Source organism: Populus euphratica, unplaced genomic scaffold, assembly GCF_000495115.2.
Source record: "Populus euphratica unplaced genomic scaffold, PopEup_1.0 scaffold32.1, whole genome shotgun sequence".
NCBI classification, from domain to species: Eukaryota; Viridiplantae; Streptophyta; class Magnoliopsida; order Malpighiales; family Salicaceae; genus Populus; species Populus euphratica.
Genome location: NW_011499861.1, coordinates 212,805 through 231,130, shown reverse-complemented (window position 1 = coordinate 231,130; position 18,326 = coordinate 212,805). Strand labels below are relative to the sequence as shown.

Here is an 18,326-nt window from a genome sequence, read left to right as displayed (position 1 = left end):
GAAAGGAGTCTTACTAAAGTAGAATCAACTGATGTTTTTAGTTTTTTGTTTTAAGTGTGTGTAGTTGTAGTATTTTTTATTTAGAAAAACATGTTACTAATATTTTTTTATTTTTAAAAAATTATTTTTAATTTCAGAATAATAAAATAATTTAAAAATATAAAAAATATATTAATTTAAAATAATTTTTTTAAAAAAATATTTTTAAAATATAGTTATGCAAAACAGATTTGTATTGTTAAAAGCCAAAACTGTCAAGAAGTCCAAGTTATGGTGATCCAAATATCTTGGGCCATCGTCGCTATTTGCATCATTACAGGTCACATTGTGGGCTCTTGTCCCTATTTCGATCTGCGCCAGCACGACCCATACAGTTGCTTGAACGTATGCCCGTGCTCTAGTCTCTCTCTTTCAAGATTTTTCTTCCTGAAAATAAAAAGAAATAAGCCCAACCTTTTCTCCACTTTCTTTTTAAAATCGAAATATATACAAGTGCTCCGCCGATTTTGAATTTCTTTTACTGTAAAATTAGGGCAATCTTCAGAACAATCACCGCTAGTGGAATCAAATCACTTGGTTAGTATCAAAGTGAAGAAGTTTTTCTTTGCGATTTCAAGACTTTCCTATTTTCATTTTTTTTCTTTTACATTTTAATGACATCTCTTTTTGTTTGGGCAATTAATATTTGTGTGTTTGTAATTGCAACCTGCTTTACTATTTATCTTGTTTTGATTCTCCGGATTAAAATAAATTAATTAATTCGTGTTTCGTTACAGAATATTGGACGAAGGCCGACGCGATTACATCACAAAAATGGTATTGGCAGCTTTCTCCTTTTTTCTATTCTTTTTATTAAACTTATGATTTATTAATTCCTGAATTAGAAAGAAGAAGAAGAAGAAGAAGATTACTGTAGTAGTTAGTATTTGTCTTCTAACTGCCTTCTTTTTTAGGCAACACTAGCTGATTCTTTCCTTGCTGACCTTGACGAGTTATCCGACAACGATGCTGATATTGTCGTAAGTCTCTCTCTCTCTCTCTGTGTGTGCGTGCGCGCGTGTTATATTTTTATTTCTGTTAGTTAGAGAATTAAGTTTGTATATTAGTTGTTTGGTTAACCTTGTTGGATAATTTTGTAGGATGAAGATGATGATGTGGAGGCAGGAAACATGGAAGAGGATGTCGATGGAGACTTGGCAGACATTGAAGCTCTTAACTATGATGATTTGGACAGTGTGTCAAAATTGCAGAAAACACAACGATTTAATGATATAATGCAGGTTATCTTTTTTTATCCATTTATATTCACTGCTCTCTCTCTGTACTTGTTGGTTTGGCTAAATGGTATAAACTTGTCGTCTGCTCACTCTATGAATGGTTCTGTTGCCTTTTCATGTTCCTACCTTTCCCTTTTATTTGTTGTTGAAGGCTTCTTTATAAGAAATAAAATTCATGTTGGTGCTCTTTTCTTAAAAAATGTTTTTTGATCAACCACTAATTCTTCTAAGGCTACCTCTCTCTCTTTTTTGTTCATTTGATTTAATTTGATGCCGTCCTCAGTAAACCTGATGTTGTGTTTATCCTGTTGTTTAAATGGTAGAAAGTGGAAGATGCACTTCAGAAGGGTTCGGATGTCCAAGATCATGGAATGGTATTGGAAGATGATCCTGAGTATCAGCTAATAGTGAACTGCAATGCATTGTCAGTTGACATTGAGAATGAAATTGTTATCATCCACAATTTTATTCGTGACAAGTACCGACTGAAATTTCCGGAGCTTGAATCACTTGTCCATCACCCAATTGATTATGCTCGTGTTGTGAAAAAGATTGGAAATGAGATGGATTTGACCCTTGTTGATATGGAAGGGCTTATACCTGCCGCTATCAGAATGGTGATTTCTGTGACAGCATCCACAACAAGTGGCAAACCGCTTCCTGAAGAAGTCCTTCAAAAGACAATTGACGCTTGTAATCGAGCTCTTGCACTTGATTCAGCAAAGAAGAAGGTCCTTGATTTTGTAGAAACTAGAATAGATGAAAGAAAGGTAGTGTAGATTTTTGTTTTTATATGTTTGTTATTAGGTGATTTTTTTTCTTTGAATCTTGGGTAACCTCATAGTGCATGGTTTTCCAGATATGCGATAACAGACATGAGGAAGCTTGCCAATAGGATGCAATTTGGGGTACCTGAAGAGAGTTCTTTGGGTAAATTCTTCTCTTTAGCTTGTTGAGATTCTGAAATAGTTGTGAATCTATACCTCATAATATGTTCTGATATAATTCTGAGTAGCTAGCTCTTTTGTCACTTCAAGTGCTCAATAAGCAGGAAAATAGACCTTCTGCCATCACTGAAATATATACAAACATAATACCCCCTCCTTTCCACCTACTGGTTTGTTTTGGAAAATTATTACCCACCTACTGGTTTGTTTTGGAAAATTATGTTGCTAAACTTCCTACATATTGTATTCTTTATTTTTTTCAATTCATTGTAAGGATGAAAGTTTCAAGGAAAACTAATTGGCTAGGTTTTTTTTTTTAATTATAATGTCTGTTGTTATAGATCGAGAATATATTTTAAATTCTTTTCTTATGGTTTGCAATTTTTCCTTGTGACTTAGGTGATGGACTGGGGGAAGGTTATGGGATGCTTGGTCAGGCTGGGAATGGCCAGCTGCGTGTATCAATTGGTCAGCGCAAACTCGCAGCGAAAGTTGCTAAGAAGTAACCCCTTTTTGCTTCTTTTGAATCTTTATTCTTTTTCCATCAAAGCTGCAGTTTTATGAGTCTTAAAGTTTCTCTTTAATTTTTCTTAACTTTAGCTTGGAACTCAAATTTGTCAAACTTGTTTGCATTCCATCTCAACCTTTCATGGCCTTATTGTTTTTAGGTTCAAGGAGAAGAATTATGGAAGCAGTGGTGCTACTTCTGGCCTCACCTCAAGTCTGGCATTTACTCCTGTTCAGGTTTGTTGTATTTTTTTGTCTATTTTGATTATGAGTTGCTTCTATCAATGCTAATTTGAATAACAAATTCAAGCTGGTGGTGCTGGCACTGATGAGAAAGATTTACAAAGGAAGGAAAAGTGTATTTAGCCCAGACTCTGCAAATTTATCCCCAAACTTGACATAGTTTGAATAGTTCACTAGACCTTTTGCAATAGTTTCTGGGTTTCAATTCTTGGAATGTTAGTTGACATTAGGAAATTTCTCTTTTAAGAATTTTAAGTTTCTATATGAGATTGAAAAAAATCAAGCATTATATGGCCTTCACTTGATCCAAAAGAACAGAAATCAAGTTATGAAGCATTTTAGAACTAGAAATCTGTTGTTTCATGTTGATCCTGTGTAATACTTGTGGCCAGATTTGCATTTGAAATCCATTGCTGTTTGATAGAGCAGTTAGGTGATGAAACTTGGATTGTGGAACATTGCTTCATAGATTGGATGTTGCATGGCTTTCTGCTTTCTCTTGTCCTCTTGCCATGTATAAAACGTCATTTTTTTCTTCTGGATATTAGGTTCTAGTGGTGACAGGGAATTGGTTCAAGGTTGAATCTACCTACATCAGAGAATTAAAGATTCCAGAGTAGTCAAAAAAGCTGTTTAGATTTCTCATCCTCATAGACCGTAATAGAACAGTAAAATTAGTTTCATCTTGCATCTTAAGTTGAGGGTTGCTCATGGCCTATTTCAATTAAGATTTGCCAGGAAAATTTTCCACCATGCCTTTTGAACTTCTTACTACTATATATTTTTTAAGTTATGCTTTACCATATGTCAATCAAATCCAGAACAGGCCTTACAAAACAAAACTAAGCTCATAAAATAGTAGATAAGTGCTTACTACAATTATCATCTTGTTTTAACAGGGGATTGAGCTCACAAATCCACAAGCTCATGCGCACCAACTTGGCAGTGGGACACAAAGCACCTATTTTTCTGAGAATGGAACCTTTTCAAAGATCAAGAGGACCTGATTATGCGAATCTCACGTTGGCTGTTTTGTATTAGTCTGTACATTAAATCATGTGCAAGGGAGATGTTTAGATGAACTTGTAACTAACCTTGTGGATTATAGTTCTTTCACCACCAGTTTTGTTTATCAACATGAGTGGTATCTTGAATCTCAAAATCACTTGGCTAGATATGACAATCTTAATGTCAAGATTATGCGAGCTCGTCCTTCTTATTCATTCTCAATATAACAGAGTAATGATAACAACCTTGATATCATATGCTCGCCAAGTTATACCTCCTGGCTTGGGAACTTTACATAAATTGTGCTTTGATTTTTCATTTCTTGTTCTTATTATGCTTTGATTTTTCAATATTGCATGTTGATCTTGCTGATCAGGTTCGAAGCATGTGTTAACTGCCTCTGATTGATTGATGCTACGTGGATTAAAAGAGAACTGATGGTGATAATTTGACTTGTATCGGTATAGCTTTGACGAGCTAAGGGTTAAATTTTGAGAATTGTAGTTCTCGCTGTTTATGTGGATGCAAAGCGTCGATTGTTTAGGTTTGTGCTTGGCTTTTAAGAAATTATTATTCGACTCATCTCCACCTCTGGGTATTGTACGTTGTCTGTCTATACTTCTGCCTGCTGCAATACACAGCGCTCATGAATCTCCACGCTTCACTCTTGCAACGAGACATGCCCTCTTTGAGAAGCAATACAAGTCTGGGAATACCATGTCATATCACCTGCAATGAGAGAGCAAGAAGGGAATGGTGGCAAACTCACCCAATGAGGAAGAGATTGGGACAGTAGCTCCGGAAAATGTCATGAACGAGCTTTTATATGTCATCCGGAAAATGTCATGAACGAGCTTTTATAACTCCTGAACTCGTAGTATCATCAATTCGAAGATTTCTATTTCCTTTTCTTTTTCATATCCCTCCTGGTTTATGCATGCAGGAGTGTAGATCTTTAAAGAGTCATGGGGCAATGTCATTAACTTGAATACCATCCTGTACGAAGTATTAAGTAAGCTTTTCTGAGAATAATTTATCCAGAAAAGGGATGTGTTGTAGATCTTTAAAGAGTCATGGGCAATGTCATTAACTTGAATACCTTCCTGTACGAAGTATTAAGTAAGCTTTTCCGAGAATAATTTATCCAGAAAAGGGATGTGTAACAGCAAGGAACGAATCAGGAGAATTCAATTGTCATATACATACAAGACTCTAAAGCGCACCAAAAGCATAGTTGAATTGGGAAAAAAAAAAATGTAGATCATATCATCTGCTTTTCGGGCAACATCTGCATGAACAGCCACTACCACTGTCTGTAAGAATTATCCTTGTTGTCACTGAATTCAACAGAATAGTAAAGATAACCAGAATACAAAACAATAAAAAAGACTGAAAAGAAAAACATTTGAAGAACCATTATCACATTGGTAATACTGATGGCGTCTTTCCCATTACTTGGGCAGGGGAAGTCCGTCACGAACATGAAATGGTTTGGATGACAGCAAGAAGGATAGAATGTCTAATTTAGAAGCAACATCATGTACATTCGATGCATGAATGTACACTTGATATTCTTCACCAGTCTTAGTCTGGAGTGTTCTCAACTGTCACCTTTCCTGGAGCAGCATATTAAAGCCCTTGTTCCATTCGCATGCTGGATAAAAGACAAATGAAGTGAGACGCGAACTATTTAAAAACAGACTGGGTTAAGATGTTTGCACAAGCACAAGTGCAATCCCATGATACTACTATGTTTGTGTCCTACAAAAGTGATGACAAGATACAATTTGCTGGTGCCTATTTGTTAGCACATCTTCCCTAACCAAAGCAATGCACACTTAGTTCAGACATGGAATATAGGGGAAAAAGTCACCAGGGGACTCATGACCAATCTGGTTTACTACCTGCTACCCAAAAGAAAGGGAAAACAAAACAGAACAAAAGAATAAGGCACCGAAAAAGGGGCAAAAAGCATACTTCGATGATTGAAGCAGCTCCATGTCACACCAAGGCAAGCAAGCACACAGGCTCGAAAGCAATCCAAGAAAACAATTCAGTCGCTTGATAACAATCCAGCACAAAAACTACACAATGCTAGCTCTATTATGACCCCCACCCCACTGGCGTCTGCGGGCCCTTCTTTTTCTCCCATCCTTTTTCGCCTTGGCCTTTTCTATCAAATCCCTCTCCCCTCGTCGTTTATACATTTTGAAAGTCACATGTCTATCTGCAGCCATCTTCCTCACCTTCTCCGTGATCTCTGCTGCAAACTGTCTGTTATACAATTTCCTTAAACCACGCATGAGCTTGGCAAAAGTTTCTGGTTTTGGCATTAAATCAGCATCCATCATGTCCAAGCAATATGAACATGCTTCCTTGACATGCCCATTTGAGAACAGTGCATGAATCCAAATTGTCCATGAATCCACATTAAGCTCACATCCTTTAGTCACAATGCAACTCCAAAGATCTTTAGCCAATTCAAGCTTCTCACCTCGCAGCAAGGCATTCAATAAATCCTTCAGTATGCCATATTGACGACTAGACAAAAGACCTCTCTCAACCATTTCTTTGAAATACTGACAAGCCTCGACCAGGTATCCATGCCCTAGAAACCCGTTAATCATAATAACAAAAGTATCTAGTCCTGGACTAAGGCCACTTACTTCCATTTCATTCCAAGCACCAACACCATCATTCACCTCCCCCAACTTGCAGGCCAATCTAATCACTACATTATAAATACTAAGATCTGGAATACAACCAATCTTTTGCATCTCCCCCATCAATTCCTTGCACTCTTCCAACTCTTCCTTCTTCTCATGGGCCAACATCAGATGCAAATAAGTCAATTGATTGGGCATATGTCCTTTCTGTATCATGCTTTGCAAAATTTGATATCCCTTATCTATCATCCTCCACTTGCAAAAGCCACTTACCAAAGCAGTATATGTCACAACATCAGCATCACAACCACTTCTCTCCATCTCAACAAATACTCTCATCGCCTCATCCATCTTCTCCTGCCCACAAAGTGCCTGAATCAAAATGGTATAAGAAGTCGCATTAGGGTCGCATCCTTTCCTCCTAATCTCCTTCAATAAATCAAAAGCATCCCCCATTTTCCCAGCCGTTGCATACCCACTTAACAAATTGTTATACACCACAATATCTGGCTCAAAACCCGCTTCCCTCATTTGTACCAACACATGTTTAGCCTCCAATAACTTCCCTTCCTTACACCAACCATGCAACAAACATGTAAAATGCTTCAAACTTGGACTAAATCTCACTCTCATATCCTCAAAAAGTGAAGCAGCTTCCTTAACACTACCGTTCTTACACAACGCATCCAATAAACAACCAAACACATACTCATCAGGTTCACATCCATACTTCGGCATCTCATCTAAAACTTCAATTGCCTTGTTCACCATTCTAGAAGAAGCAAACCTCCTCATAACAACAACAAAAACTTCACTCGTTATTAACACACTATTATCTCTCCTCATTTCCTCCAGCAAAGCCCAAACAGCACCAAATTGTTTCATTTTACTCAAAACCTTAATCATAGCCTTATAATTCTCATAACAATGTCTATAACAAGGCTGCTTCGATGCCCAGACAAAGAATTTATAAGCTAAACTCCCAGCATCGCCGCAGCGATTCAAGACACGTTCAGTGAGACCATTACGCAGTACAACACCAGATTCCTGCAAAGCAAGTTCTAATTTAGGAACTCTAGAGTGAAATTTCCTGAGTAATCTATATACCTTCTCGACATCGCTTGCAAATTCATCGACTTTGTTGTCCTGTTCGTGTGGTTGTGGTTGTTGGGTTTTGAGAGAAATAAGACCAAACCCATTGGTTGTTTTGTTTGATATGTTGTTGCTGGGGTTTTGGTGCAGTTGTTGTCTCTGTATGAGGAGAAGGATGTTGGAGTGAAGCGCGGCACTGTAATTATTCGGCCCTTTAAGGATGGAGAAGAAGATTTTCTTTGAAGAGACCCTCTGCATTATTTTCCTTCTCTTGATTTTAATTATTGTTTCTTTCACCTCCAGGTTTTTCTTTATGTGTCATGCTGATGGAGTAAGAGACATGTCGGTTAAACGTTTTGGGTTACTCAACGAACGACTTGTCTTTTTACTGCGTTTACCTTGAAAAGACGGACAGACTGCTACCCTACAACTATCCTTTGAGAAGAAATGCTACTGAAGATTTTTGTTTGATGCATATAGTTGAAGTTTTCGCTGTTGCTTTTGACAAGTTTCGTTTTTTTATCACCAGGATTTCGTCTTCATTTGTTTTCTTGGAACACTAGGAAGAATTCAAGCAGGCGCTGGGGGTATCCTCAGGAGATCTGAGGAGCTGCAGGTGGGCACTCGTCCCTCACACTGATCCAGCGAACTCCGGAGCACCTTGGTTTACATGCTACTTGCTTGCGAGCTATGTTGGCGAGAAGTTTACTGCAAATTCTACGAATTTTAATTGCTAAGAATTTCCAGTGACCATATTCAATGCTGCTTAATTTTATTTTATTTTATTATTATTGAAAATTATTGTTATCCGGGATAGGGAGTTCAGGCCACCCATGCCCTGCCACCGAAGAAGGTTCTTCCAATCCCTATAAATCTTCATCATTCCATGGTGGTCTTTGCAGGGTCATTTTTAGATGGTAAGCACAAGAATCTTTGGACCAGGGAGCGGCTAGGAATGAAGATCAGAAAAGAACCACCTAGAAGAACGTAGAAAAGAAATCGCATATGGTATGACAGAAAGGATAAACTTCTAGGAGAAATCAATTTTATCAATAAGATCCAAAACCTACCTATTCCTAATTTTCTGAGAGGTTTGACATTACTGTTCCAAGTGTCGTGTGTAACCTGGGTTCATGTTAGGGCCAGCAGTATCTGGGAACCCCAGGATTAGCCCATCAACATCCACAGGGAGTAAAAGCTTTTGCCACAGGCATCCTGTGGAGAAAAGCTCTTGTGGCTGAACAATCATCGAAATATCATTATTTCTACGCAAAACACCAATCACGGTAACAAAGCTGCCTTCTTGTACGTACCTGCCGAAACAGACACAGATTTCCAGCTCGTAAGTTTCTGCAAAGCATGCACAAAAGCAACAGAAGACCTGGGTTAATAGATTACCCTTCTTCCAAACGTAGTAGGCGGGCCTCGGCTGACAGGTTTCTTTCTTGCAACCATTTCCTCAAGTGAGAAGATAGGGTTCTGCATTGCCTTGTAGTCACAAGTTTGCTCTCAACAATCAAGGGAACAACTTTACAACCAGAACCAGCTTTTACCATGGCTCTGATACCAGACTTTCGATCAGTTATGTAGAAGTCTGTGGAGAACCTCTGTCAGGTAGAAATTCCAAACAGAACAACATCAAACTTCCACAAATAAAAATGACCCGCCATGATTTCTAGATCCAAGCGCAGCATTAATATGTAACTGAACTGGTGGAAAGAGCCACAGAGCTTTTTTATTGACATACATGCCAAAAACATGAAATTGATTTCATGATGAATTTAACAATAACATGTCGCCTCAAATCCTGACAAATGGATGGTCTATTTCTTAAACCAAGCATCAACATATATTATATTATACAGTCATGCTTATCCAATTTTAATTGCTGCATGAGCAAGATCCAAAGAAGATGTTAACCCGCTTTTAATACAATAGGAAAATGTCAAATATCAGACCTATATGAAATACTGTAAGTGATTCATCACCTGGATAAATTAATTATCTGATCTTCAGATTTCATGTTTTACAAATTGTAATTCATAGTCAAATGATTAATTGAGGAGGGCACTACGAAAATGTAGTGAAATGTTGACTGACAGAAGAGCAGCAATCCTGTGGTCTGTTCATGACCATCAATTTACACTATCAAAGATATCTTGACTGCAAACAGAATTAGGTCAAATTAAATAGTTTGTGAAGCATCAGAGACGGGAAAATCTAGGGGGGAGGCCAGAATCTGGGAAGTTTAAAAGATGCAGAAATTAGGGAAAGAAAAAAGAAAAAAGAGTGATAAGGCAGGAGAAATTCAACAAGGTGAAGCTAGCTATCAAAATAATGGCACAGCATTCATAACTGCCGCACACTTTATCATAAAAATTGCAGCACGACAATCAAACAACATGTCCATAGACTGTGAAACTAATTAGAATGCCAGTTTCTTGATTAAAAAAAAAGAGAGTACAAAGAGGGAAGGTTGAGTTAGATACTGAACTGATTACAACAATGAGCAATATTATGCTAAGATTTTGTTCTTCCATTTATAGGGTGTCATTGCTTGGAGCAAGAGTTGCAACCATAAGATTGTAGGCTTGAGCCTTAATAACAGCCACTTTGTGCATAATGCCGAAGTAAAGGATTGTTTCACATTTTCTTTCTCTAAGCTCCGGTTTGGTTTGTCATAGCTTGGTAATCATCTTTTTTGCAAAAATTAATAAATGTACAAAAATAAACTAAGATCAAGACAGACGAGTATATTCAATAAATGTACAAAGCATCTCTAGTTTTCTGTAGAGATAGACTGTAATTACAACTAACTACTTAAAGTGAAGTTATGTGAATCAGAAAGGAAACTGACATCAGCTATCAACCCGGTAGAAAAATATAAATAAAGTAATCGTTCTAATTGTAAGAGTTTGTGAGTAAAGAGATATCCGTACCTCGCAATATTTTAGATTCCACTGTAAGCATGATGTAGTAGCATTCATTGGCTTCACTCCAAAACCCCCATATTCATACAAAAGAGTAGATACGTAGGTACATCTGGCAGCTCTCTCATATGAAGATTCCAGGGAAACGCTTCCACAGGATACCAGCTAAAATCACAAAAGATTTTTTTTAAAAAAAAACAATTGATCCTTTGTCAGCCAGAAAATATTCTGCTAAGTGATATCTCAGATCAGGGTAATAAAGGCAAGATTAGCAGGACGGGCTTATCTTCTTCCATCATGCAATGAGCTTCTTTAACGAATGCCTAAGTTATCATGACTTTCTCAGACAGCTATCTGTGCTATGAAAACCGCGTGCTTAATTTTCTAGACAATATTGAGCCATATTAGTTAAACTAATATTGGCAACACATACACAAATTAGATAAATAAATAATCAGTGAAGTTTCCAATCATTCAATACTTGGCAAGTAATAAGGCGGTATTGTCATCATATTTCTAAGTTTTTACTACGGAATCTGGAATGTTTCATTAAATCAAAAAATTACTGATACTATTTTCTGTCATGTGCCGATCAATCTGCAAAGGCAAGAAAGCTAAAAATCCAATTAAGATGTGATCACCTACATTCAAATATATAGATATAAAACTTGCCCTCAACCTTGGATCCACATTTTCTGTTTCACTAAAAGTACAACATCAAATCAGAAAGAGAATCCATTGGCACCCAATCTCACACAAAAAAAAAAGGAAAAACAAATTAGAAATGAGAAAATCACCCACGCTCCCAAAACAGATAGCATATCCTTTGGTTGCCATTTGACCTATTCACTTCAATTTGATAATCACCAGACCACATTCCCCATGCTTTTCCTTCAATAGCAACTCATCCAAAACCAATTTTTCAAAAACCCCATAAGGTATTTATGTTCATATTGAACAATGCAACGAATTGAAACCCCTCAATTGAAACCATTTAAGTTAAAGACGAAGAAACGGTTACCTAGATAAAAGAAAATAAAAAATAGTACGCCAGCAATCCTATGTTTGTTTGCTCTAAAAATCCTCCCATTTTCAGCCAGCATTTCCCTTTTTTTTGCTTTTTTCCCTAAGCAACAACACCAAATAGCGAAACAAAAAAAAACCCACCAAAAACAGGCTCATGAAAGGAAGAGAATAGAGATCAAAAGTTTGGAAGTACCCCAGTAATTTTAACAAGCTGTCCTTCAGTAGCAGCAGCAAGGTCAGAATCAGGAAAAGAACGAAGACACCAAAAGACAGCAGCTTTACGTCTCCAATTAAGCTTATTCCAAGCTAAAAAGGAAAGAACTAAAGCAAAGAGCAAGATAAAAGAAAGAAAGAAGAAAACATTATGGACCACAATGAGTATAAAAACAGAAACTGAAAGCCCAACAAAGAATACAAGTAGTAAAATGCAGACTGCTAGTCTTGGTATTGGCTTGCAGCTGTGGCTGTTATGTTCTCTCAAAGTTGCATTGGACAGGTCGTTCATCACTCTCTCTCTCTCTCTGTCTGTACGGCAACCCACTTTACTAAACCATTGAGAGGAGGAGAAGAGAGATTTTCAGCTGGTCGAATGGGGAGATACATACATACATACCTTTTGTTGCAAACGACATGTTGCTTGTTGAATCTCGTTTTCCTTAAACGGTCCCGTTTATTTGTTAGTGGGAAGAAAGTGGGACCCTTTTATTGACCAAATCATCCCGCCATAAGCTTAAATCATGCAATGCCAGCCGCCTGATTGGCTCTAATTCGTTTTCAGAGATGTTCTTCGAGTAGAGAGGATCTCTTGCCTATTGAATTGACGATTTTTGGATTCAAAATCCGGAATTGAAGGTGAGATTGTCTGAACTGCATTGCATTGATTTATGGAGATCTCTGCTTGTTGTTAACTATTCTTTGAGGTGACGCGATGCCATAATGGAGATGGCTGGTTGCTGTGCTTAATTTTTTTTTTTTCCTTTTAAAGGGATCTTAATGTCTGATTTGATTGAATTGGCACAAAAATTTGAAGTGAAGCTCTTTGATCTTTGAATTTATTGGCTTTAGGTAGCATTAAAATGATTAGATAGACATTCGCATGATTAAAATCCTGGTCCAAAGTAGAAACTTCGTTTTTCTTTTAGGTTTTTGATATGGTGGGTGGGTCTAGGAGAACGGAATGTTAAGATCAATTGGCGTACCCTCTTAGAATAAGCAAATAGCATTAGTACAAGGTTAGTACGGTCTGCGTATGAAAACATTCTGCTGTCACAATATTCCATCATCATATGAGAGCTTTAAGTCAAGATTACTGCCCACAACTTCTCTACATGATGGATAGCTCAGGGCCAATTTGGTGGCGTGTTTCTGGTGTTTTGGAATGTGCTTTTGGGTTGAAGAAGCATCGGGTTGATGCTTCTATAGGTGCTTTTTGGATGGTTTTTATAATATAGATGTCAAAAACCATTAAATAGCACTCAAAACAGCATCTTTTTCAGCACTTGAAATGCAACACCTTCGTGTTGCATGCTCCATTAAGGCTGCCTTTTTTTGGCATGAACTGCAATTATGCAACATTAAAGGCTTTGCTCCTATAGATGTTATTTAGCCATTCTCTAGAGATGCATCTAATGTTCTTTAGTTTATCTGAGTGGTATATTCAAATGTTAGAAGAGCACTTTGCAAAGCAGGCAGATAATTCTCCTCAAATTGTATGGTTACTTCATGGCTGCTTTTTGTATATCTCCTGAATCACCATGTACCTTTGATGTCAACCCCATAGTTTTCATTACTTGTTTTTACTTGGCGCAATTCACAATATGTGAACTTTAATTTGGGATCCCTCTGATCATATATTCACAATGAAATTTGTCTGCAAACATTGAACCACTATTGGGAAAAAGAAAAACACTGAATTGCATATAAGATAGCACACAAGCAACTCCTTTAAAGATTGGAGAGAACATGTCTCTATATCGGAGTTCTAATGCAGCATTTCTCTCCGTCTCCCCCCCACATACAAGCACCTCTTTTATGCACACTAGCTTTCTACTTACACGGCTTCCTTTTTTTTTCTCCATTTTTTATGGACATCATCTTTCCAGGCCCAGACCAGTAGGGACTCTAACGTGGGACAGATTCCGAGAGGTAAGATTAGAGCGGAAGCTTTTCTAGTGGCACCAATAAGACAATTTGAATCTCTATACTCACAACAAAATCCAAATTTGTCACTTCAATTGATGCATTCCTCTGAAGCGTTCCTCTCCGATGGTCTCTCTGAATTTTGCCTCACCAAGAGCTGGAGTTCATCAATACAAGGACAATTGATATATTTGTTTCAAGCTTCATTGAGTTTCCTCTTCAATCAAGCCCAGAAATCCCACCACTGATAGTCACTGCTTGATTGATCGAAGAGGCCATCAGAGTCTAAACTCCCCCAATCTTCTTGTGATGTCAATGATCCATCAGCGGGTTCCACCATACTAATTAGGTTCGGTTCTTCTTCGAGTTCAAAATACTCTGCTTTTATGCTGCTATCTTCATCTGAGAGGACTCCTAATCCATGTTCTGGTCTTTCAATTGACAATCTAGGATTCGTTTCTGATTCTCCCATAGTTGTGTCTGCATTCTCTGATCTACCTTCGATACTGTTTACAGCTGGTCCTTGGTCACAACACTCTCCTTCCTCTCCTGGCTTCTTCATCAAACCATTAATCTTCTGTAACTGTCAAATTTTGGAAAATTCTTGGTTAGTATGTACACGAATGTTTCTGTTTTTCCCCCAACCAGGTGAACAGAAAAAATTTATGAGCAAGTACCTGTAATACCAAAGCTTGCTTCTCTTTCTTCAGAGTCTCAAACCTGGAAGCCAAGCTATTGTAATTGGCTCGTAGGATGCTGAAATCTCTTTCAAGCTGCTTAGACTTCCATCTAGCTCTCTTATTCTGAAACCATATTGCAACCTGTCGTGGTTGCAATCCAAGCTCTTTTGCCAGCTGCATCTTCTTTCGAGGCTCAAGCCTTGTTTCTGATTCAAACATGGACTCCAACGATTTAATCTGCTCATCACTAAACCTCCTTTTGTTCTTGTTCTTCTTCTTTCTGGAGGTCGTGACACCGTTCATGCAGCTAAAAGGCTCTGTTGCCGAAGGTGAATACTCTCCTCCATCAAACATCTTGTTGTTGGGATCTTCAACTGTCTTCAGGAAATTCTGTTTCTTTAATTCAAATATCAAATATGGTTTGTCAAAGGAGATTATTTTGGAACTGTTAAGAGTATTTGTGAGCTAGAGGTGAATGTTATTTATTAGCTAAGTTTTTGAGTGTGCAAATCTTGGTTCCTGGGCTGACTGCAATTGCTTGGTTGCTGCCTTCATCTTCAGTTTGGAGGGCTTTATATCCAGCGTGATAACCTACAGTGCTTTTCTTATGGCACCTTGGGGACATTATATGTGCTTCAAATTTTATTTTTATTTTTTCATTTCTTGGAGTAATTTCATGGATGGGCCTGTAGCTTAGCTGGCCTATTCAAGCCGGCTTGTTTATTCTCATCAACGACTTCGTAATTTCTTGTATATATTTATAAATATCTAAACTGACGCAAACTTTCTCCCATAAGTTACAGGTCCCAGTAAGGGTGTTAGTGTGTTAGTAATTGTTTTTTATAATATTTTTTATTTTAAAATATATTAAAATATTTTTTTATATATTTTAAAAATTATGTTTGATATTAGTACATTAAAATTACTTGAATATATATTTTAAAAATTATGCTTGATATTAGTACATTAAAATTACTTGAAAATAAAAAATTAAGTTAAAGTAAAAAAAATATAAAAAATTAAATTTTTTTTAAAATATTTTTTAAACGTAAACACTGTGATGGAGAATCTTGCATAATTCAAGCTTTCAATGCATTTCTAGATGAAGTCTTTATCAGTTTCCACTACCTAAACTAATTAATTCAGATTTTCTCTCGTACACACTGTGAAACCTTTTTTTCAGGGAACCAAAAAGTCCATACGACAAGCTATGTCGATCCTAAATCACTTTGGATTTATTTATTTGTTCTCTTCTCTGGATTGCCTTTGTCTTTGAAGAAGAAGAACTGGAACCTCGCTGGTTAAGATGTTAATAGATTGATTTTGGCATCTAACTGAACTGAATTGTCGAGGTCTGTTACTGCTCTCACTCGAAATGTTCATGTGCTGCAGCAGGCATAACCTTGATGTTGATTTGTAGAGATTAAATTGACCCGCTTTGCATTTTTTTGCATTTAGATCGAACCTTAATGTTAATCAAAGAGAAGAAAAATAAAAAATTAATTTGAATTGTGCAGAAAAATAAAAAATAAAAAATATTTTTAAACACAAAAACAAAAACAAACATGTATTTCCTTCGTTCTATTTTGTTTTTAACATGATGATGTCGGCAACAGGCGGGAATGACATGGTGCCACTTAGCTATAATTTTAAGAAAGCCTCCATCAAATGTCTTCAGAGTTAGGATTACAGGTTCGCTCTCCAGATTTGCTAGAGAGATTATCGCTCCGTGACCATCTTTGTTGATGATACTCTACATAGTATTCAGACATGTCATCTGCCATCTTCCATATGCAGTTGATCAGTCGTTGTCTTCCCACGCTGGCATAGCTTTTATGTGTCATCTGCGAAGCAGGGTGTGCTGGATACGCTCAATCCCACCAGGACTAGAAAATAAACCGAATGCTTTGTCACTAATGGAGCTGTTGACAGTGTCCTTTCCAACACTTCTTGCATTCGCAGGATGTTTCAGGAACGTATGATTACTTTGGCTCTCTCTTCTTTCTTTTCAAGTATATTTGATAGGGAGATGTAATATACATTACATCTTTTATTCTCCTTTCCCATAAGAATGAATTTATTTCGCTGAACTTACCACTTTGACATAAAACATACCTCCAATTAATCTGATTATACATTTTATTGAACTATCTTTCATCCTGCTTATTTTTAAAAGTGTTTTTAAAAAAATTAAATGAACTATCTTTCGTTCTATTAATTTTTATATTTTAAAAATATTTTTAAAAAAATTAAAAAATTTTATTTTTTATTTATTTAAAATTAATATTTTTATTATTTTTTAATTATTCTGATGTTCTAATATTAAAAATAATTTTTTAAAAAATAAAAAAATATTATTTTAATATATTTTAAAATAAAAAACAATTATTACCACACTTATAAATCATAAATTTGTTGCTAATCATATTTGGTGGTAAGAGATCAGAAAAGGTCGACACTTACAAATCTGTTGCAGTTATATTTGGTGGTAAGAGATCAGAAAAGGTGCTAAACAACCCATCTCCTTTGCTTTGTAAGAAGAAATTCAAATACTTGTTAAAGTTATGTACAATCATAAAAATAAATGGGGTTTTAGGTTTCTCTTTAATATTACTATCCAGTTGTATTTTTTAAAAGAATTAATTTTAAATTAAATTTTTAAATCTTTTTAATGTGTGTTGTTGTGAAAAATAAATTTTAAAAAATAAAAAAATATTTGTAATATATTTAAAAAAAATGTAATTCACTAAAATAGTTAGAGGCGTGGGACCGCTGCTGTTGGCATTTGATGCGAATAAGTCGTCGACTTGAGCCGTATTTAGGAAGGGTTAGGTGAGCGAGCGAGGGAGGGAGTCCCAGTCTCAGCTTAACGTGCCTGACTTTGTTAGCCCACCAAACATCAATTGAATATCTTAAGTTTTATCTGTCCAAAATAACATTAATTTTTCTTAAAAATGGAATAGTATTTCCAACCCCTCCAATAGGATTAGTTGCCGAGGAACAAGTATCTTAACACGTCACCCAATGATATTATGCCAGCTGCAAAGGGTCAAAACGGAGCGTCCATTTTTTTGTCGTCATTTTCTTTTGGAGTTTGGGTGGGGGCTTCGGGTCAGTAGGTACGTGTCGAGACCTCTATGGTTCAAGGTAGAAACTGGAAAGACTGTTTTAAATACAGACGACACGTGCTCACTGGTGCTTCGAACCGTAGCCCCCTATGTGGGTTTTTTGGCTTTTTAATTATTCTTTTATTGTTAAATTGTTTAAATATATTAATATTAAAAATATATTTTTAAATATAAAATATTTTAGAAAACAATTACGCAAAGAAAACGGACTCTAGAATTGTCAGTGGGGACAGTTCTTTTTTCTTTTAATTTCAAAAAGGTTTTTGTCCTATTCTGCTTTTTTTGTTGTTGCGTTCTATCTGTTTAACACGTAGTGCTGCCCTTGTACAGGTGTCTTCAGAAATCCATCTTCTGATCCTTGAGGGATGTGTGTGTGGTGCCAGCTTCAGTGAAAGGAAGGAATACTTATTTTTAAACAAAAATAAAAGCTAAAACTAAAAGAATTTATGGTTTCAGAGTCTATTTATTAACGTGATAATTTTTATAATTATAATTTAAATAGAATTATTTTATAAAAAATATTTTTAATTAAAATTAATTTAATATTTATATATATTTAATTAAAATTGAGTTTAATAGTTAAACAAACTTTTCAAATTAAAATTATAAAATAATATATATATATATATATTGATGATTTTTAATTTAAATATTATAGATTTAACTACCATTATTACATCAAT

At 36.2% G+C, this 18,326-nt stretch overlaps 3 protein-coding genes and 1 pseudogene across 6 annotated transcripts; 1 reads left to right on the top strand and 3 right to left on the bottom strand.

Moving 5' to 3' along the window:
• The first annotated feature begins 421 nt into the window (after positions 1-421).
• LOC105124717 (U4/U6 small nuclear ribonucleoprotein Prp31-like) lies at positions 422-4,300 on the top strand (annotated as a pseudogene).
• Positions 4,301-5,138: 838 nt separating this feature from the next.
• On the bottom strand, positions 5,139-8,271 carry LOC105124715 (pentatricopeptide repeat-containing protein At3g49730-like). 2 transcript variants are annotated; one of them, XM_011024821.1, is made up of 2 exons: positions 5,960-8,271; positions 5,139-5,800 (listed from the first exon to the last, which is right to left on the bottom strand). In XM_011024821.1, exon 1 carries the CDS (start codon positions 7,996-7,998, stop codon positions 6,067-6,069), a length of 1,932 nt encoding a protein of 643 aa, XP_011023123.1. In that variant the 5' UTR covers positions 7,999-8,271; the 3' UTR covers positions 5,139-5,800; positions 5,960-6,066. The 2 variants fall into 2 exon arrangements, with proteins under 2 accessions (XP_011023123.1, XP_011023122.1); XM_011024820.1 differs by having other exon boundaries at positions 5,139-5,636.
• A 120-nt stretch (positions 8,272-8,391) lies between these two features.
• On the bottom strand, positions 8,392-12,692 carry LOC105124716 (uncharacterized membrane protein At1g16860-like). 3 transcript variants are annotated; one of them, XM_011024823.1, is made up of 5 exons: positions 11,890-12,692; positions 10,680-10,835; positions 9,139-9,347; positions 8,811-9,053; positions 8,392-8,717 (listed from the first exon to the last, which is right to left on the bottom strand). In XM_011024823.1, the coding sequence occupies exons 1-4, from the start codon at positions 12,199-12,201 to the stop codon at positions 8,840-8,842; spliced, it is 891 nt and encodes a 296-aa protein (XP_011023125.1). In that variant the 5' UTR covers positions 12,202-12,692; the 3' UTR covers positions 8,392-8,717; positions 8,811-8,839. The 3 variants fall into 3 exon arrangements, with proteins under 3 accessions (XP_011023125.1, XP_011023126.1, XP_011023124.1); XM_011024824.1 differs by lacking the exons at positions 8,392-8,717; positions 11,890-12,692 and adding exons at positions 11,316-11,373; positions 11,468-11,883 and having other exon boundaries at positions 8,747-9,053; XM_011024822.1 differs by lacking the exon at positions 8,392-8,717 and having other exon boundaries at positions 8,747-9,053; positions 11,890-12,691.
• Positions 12,693-13,519: 827 nt separating this feature from the next.
• LOC105124713 (homeobox-leucine zipper protein ATHB-7-like) lies at positions 13,520-15,123 on the bottom strand. Its single transcript, XM_011024819.1, has 2 exons — positions 14,513-15,123; positions 13,520-14,418 (listed from the first exon to the last, which is right to left on the bottom strand). Exons 1-2 carry the CDS (start codon positions 14,867-14,869, stop codon positions 14,059-14,061), a joined length of 717 nt encoding a protein of 238 aa, XP_011023121.1. The 5' UTR covers positions 14,870-15,123; the 3' UTR covers positions 13,520-14,058.
• Positions 15,124-18,326: the final 3,203 nt, after the last annotated feature.

Excerpts from the sequence above, each read along its gene's own strand:
- LOC105124716 (XM_011024823.1), bottom strand. The coding sequence starts at position 12,201 with ATGAACGACCTGTCCAATGCAACTTTGAGAGAACATAACAGCCACAGC. Across the intron at positions 9,348-10,679 it reads GGAATCTAAAATATTGCGAG|AGGTTCTCCACAGACTTCTA; the intron begins GTACGGATATCT and ends TCTACCTGACAG. Across the intron at positions 9,054-9,138 it reads CTACTACGTTTGGAAGAAGG|GTACGTACAAGAAGGCAGCT; the intron begins GTAATCTATTAA and ends CTGTTTCGGCAG.
- LOC105124715 (XM_011024821.1), bottom strand. The coding sequence starts at position 7,998 with ATGCAGAGGGTCTCTTCAAAGAAAATCTTCTTCTCCATCCTTAAAGGG.
- LOC105124713 (XM_011024819.1), bottom strand. The coding sequence starts at position 14,869 with ATGTTTGATGGAGGAGAGTATTCACCTTCGGCAACAGAGCCTTTTAGC. Across the intron at positions 14,419-14,512 it reads AGCAAGCTTTGGTATTACAG|TTACAGAAGATTAATGGTTT; the intron begins GTACTTGCTCAT and ends AAAATTTGACAG.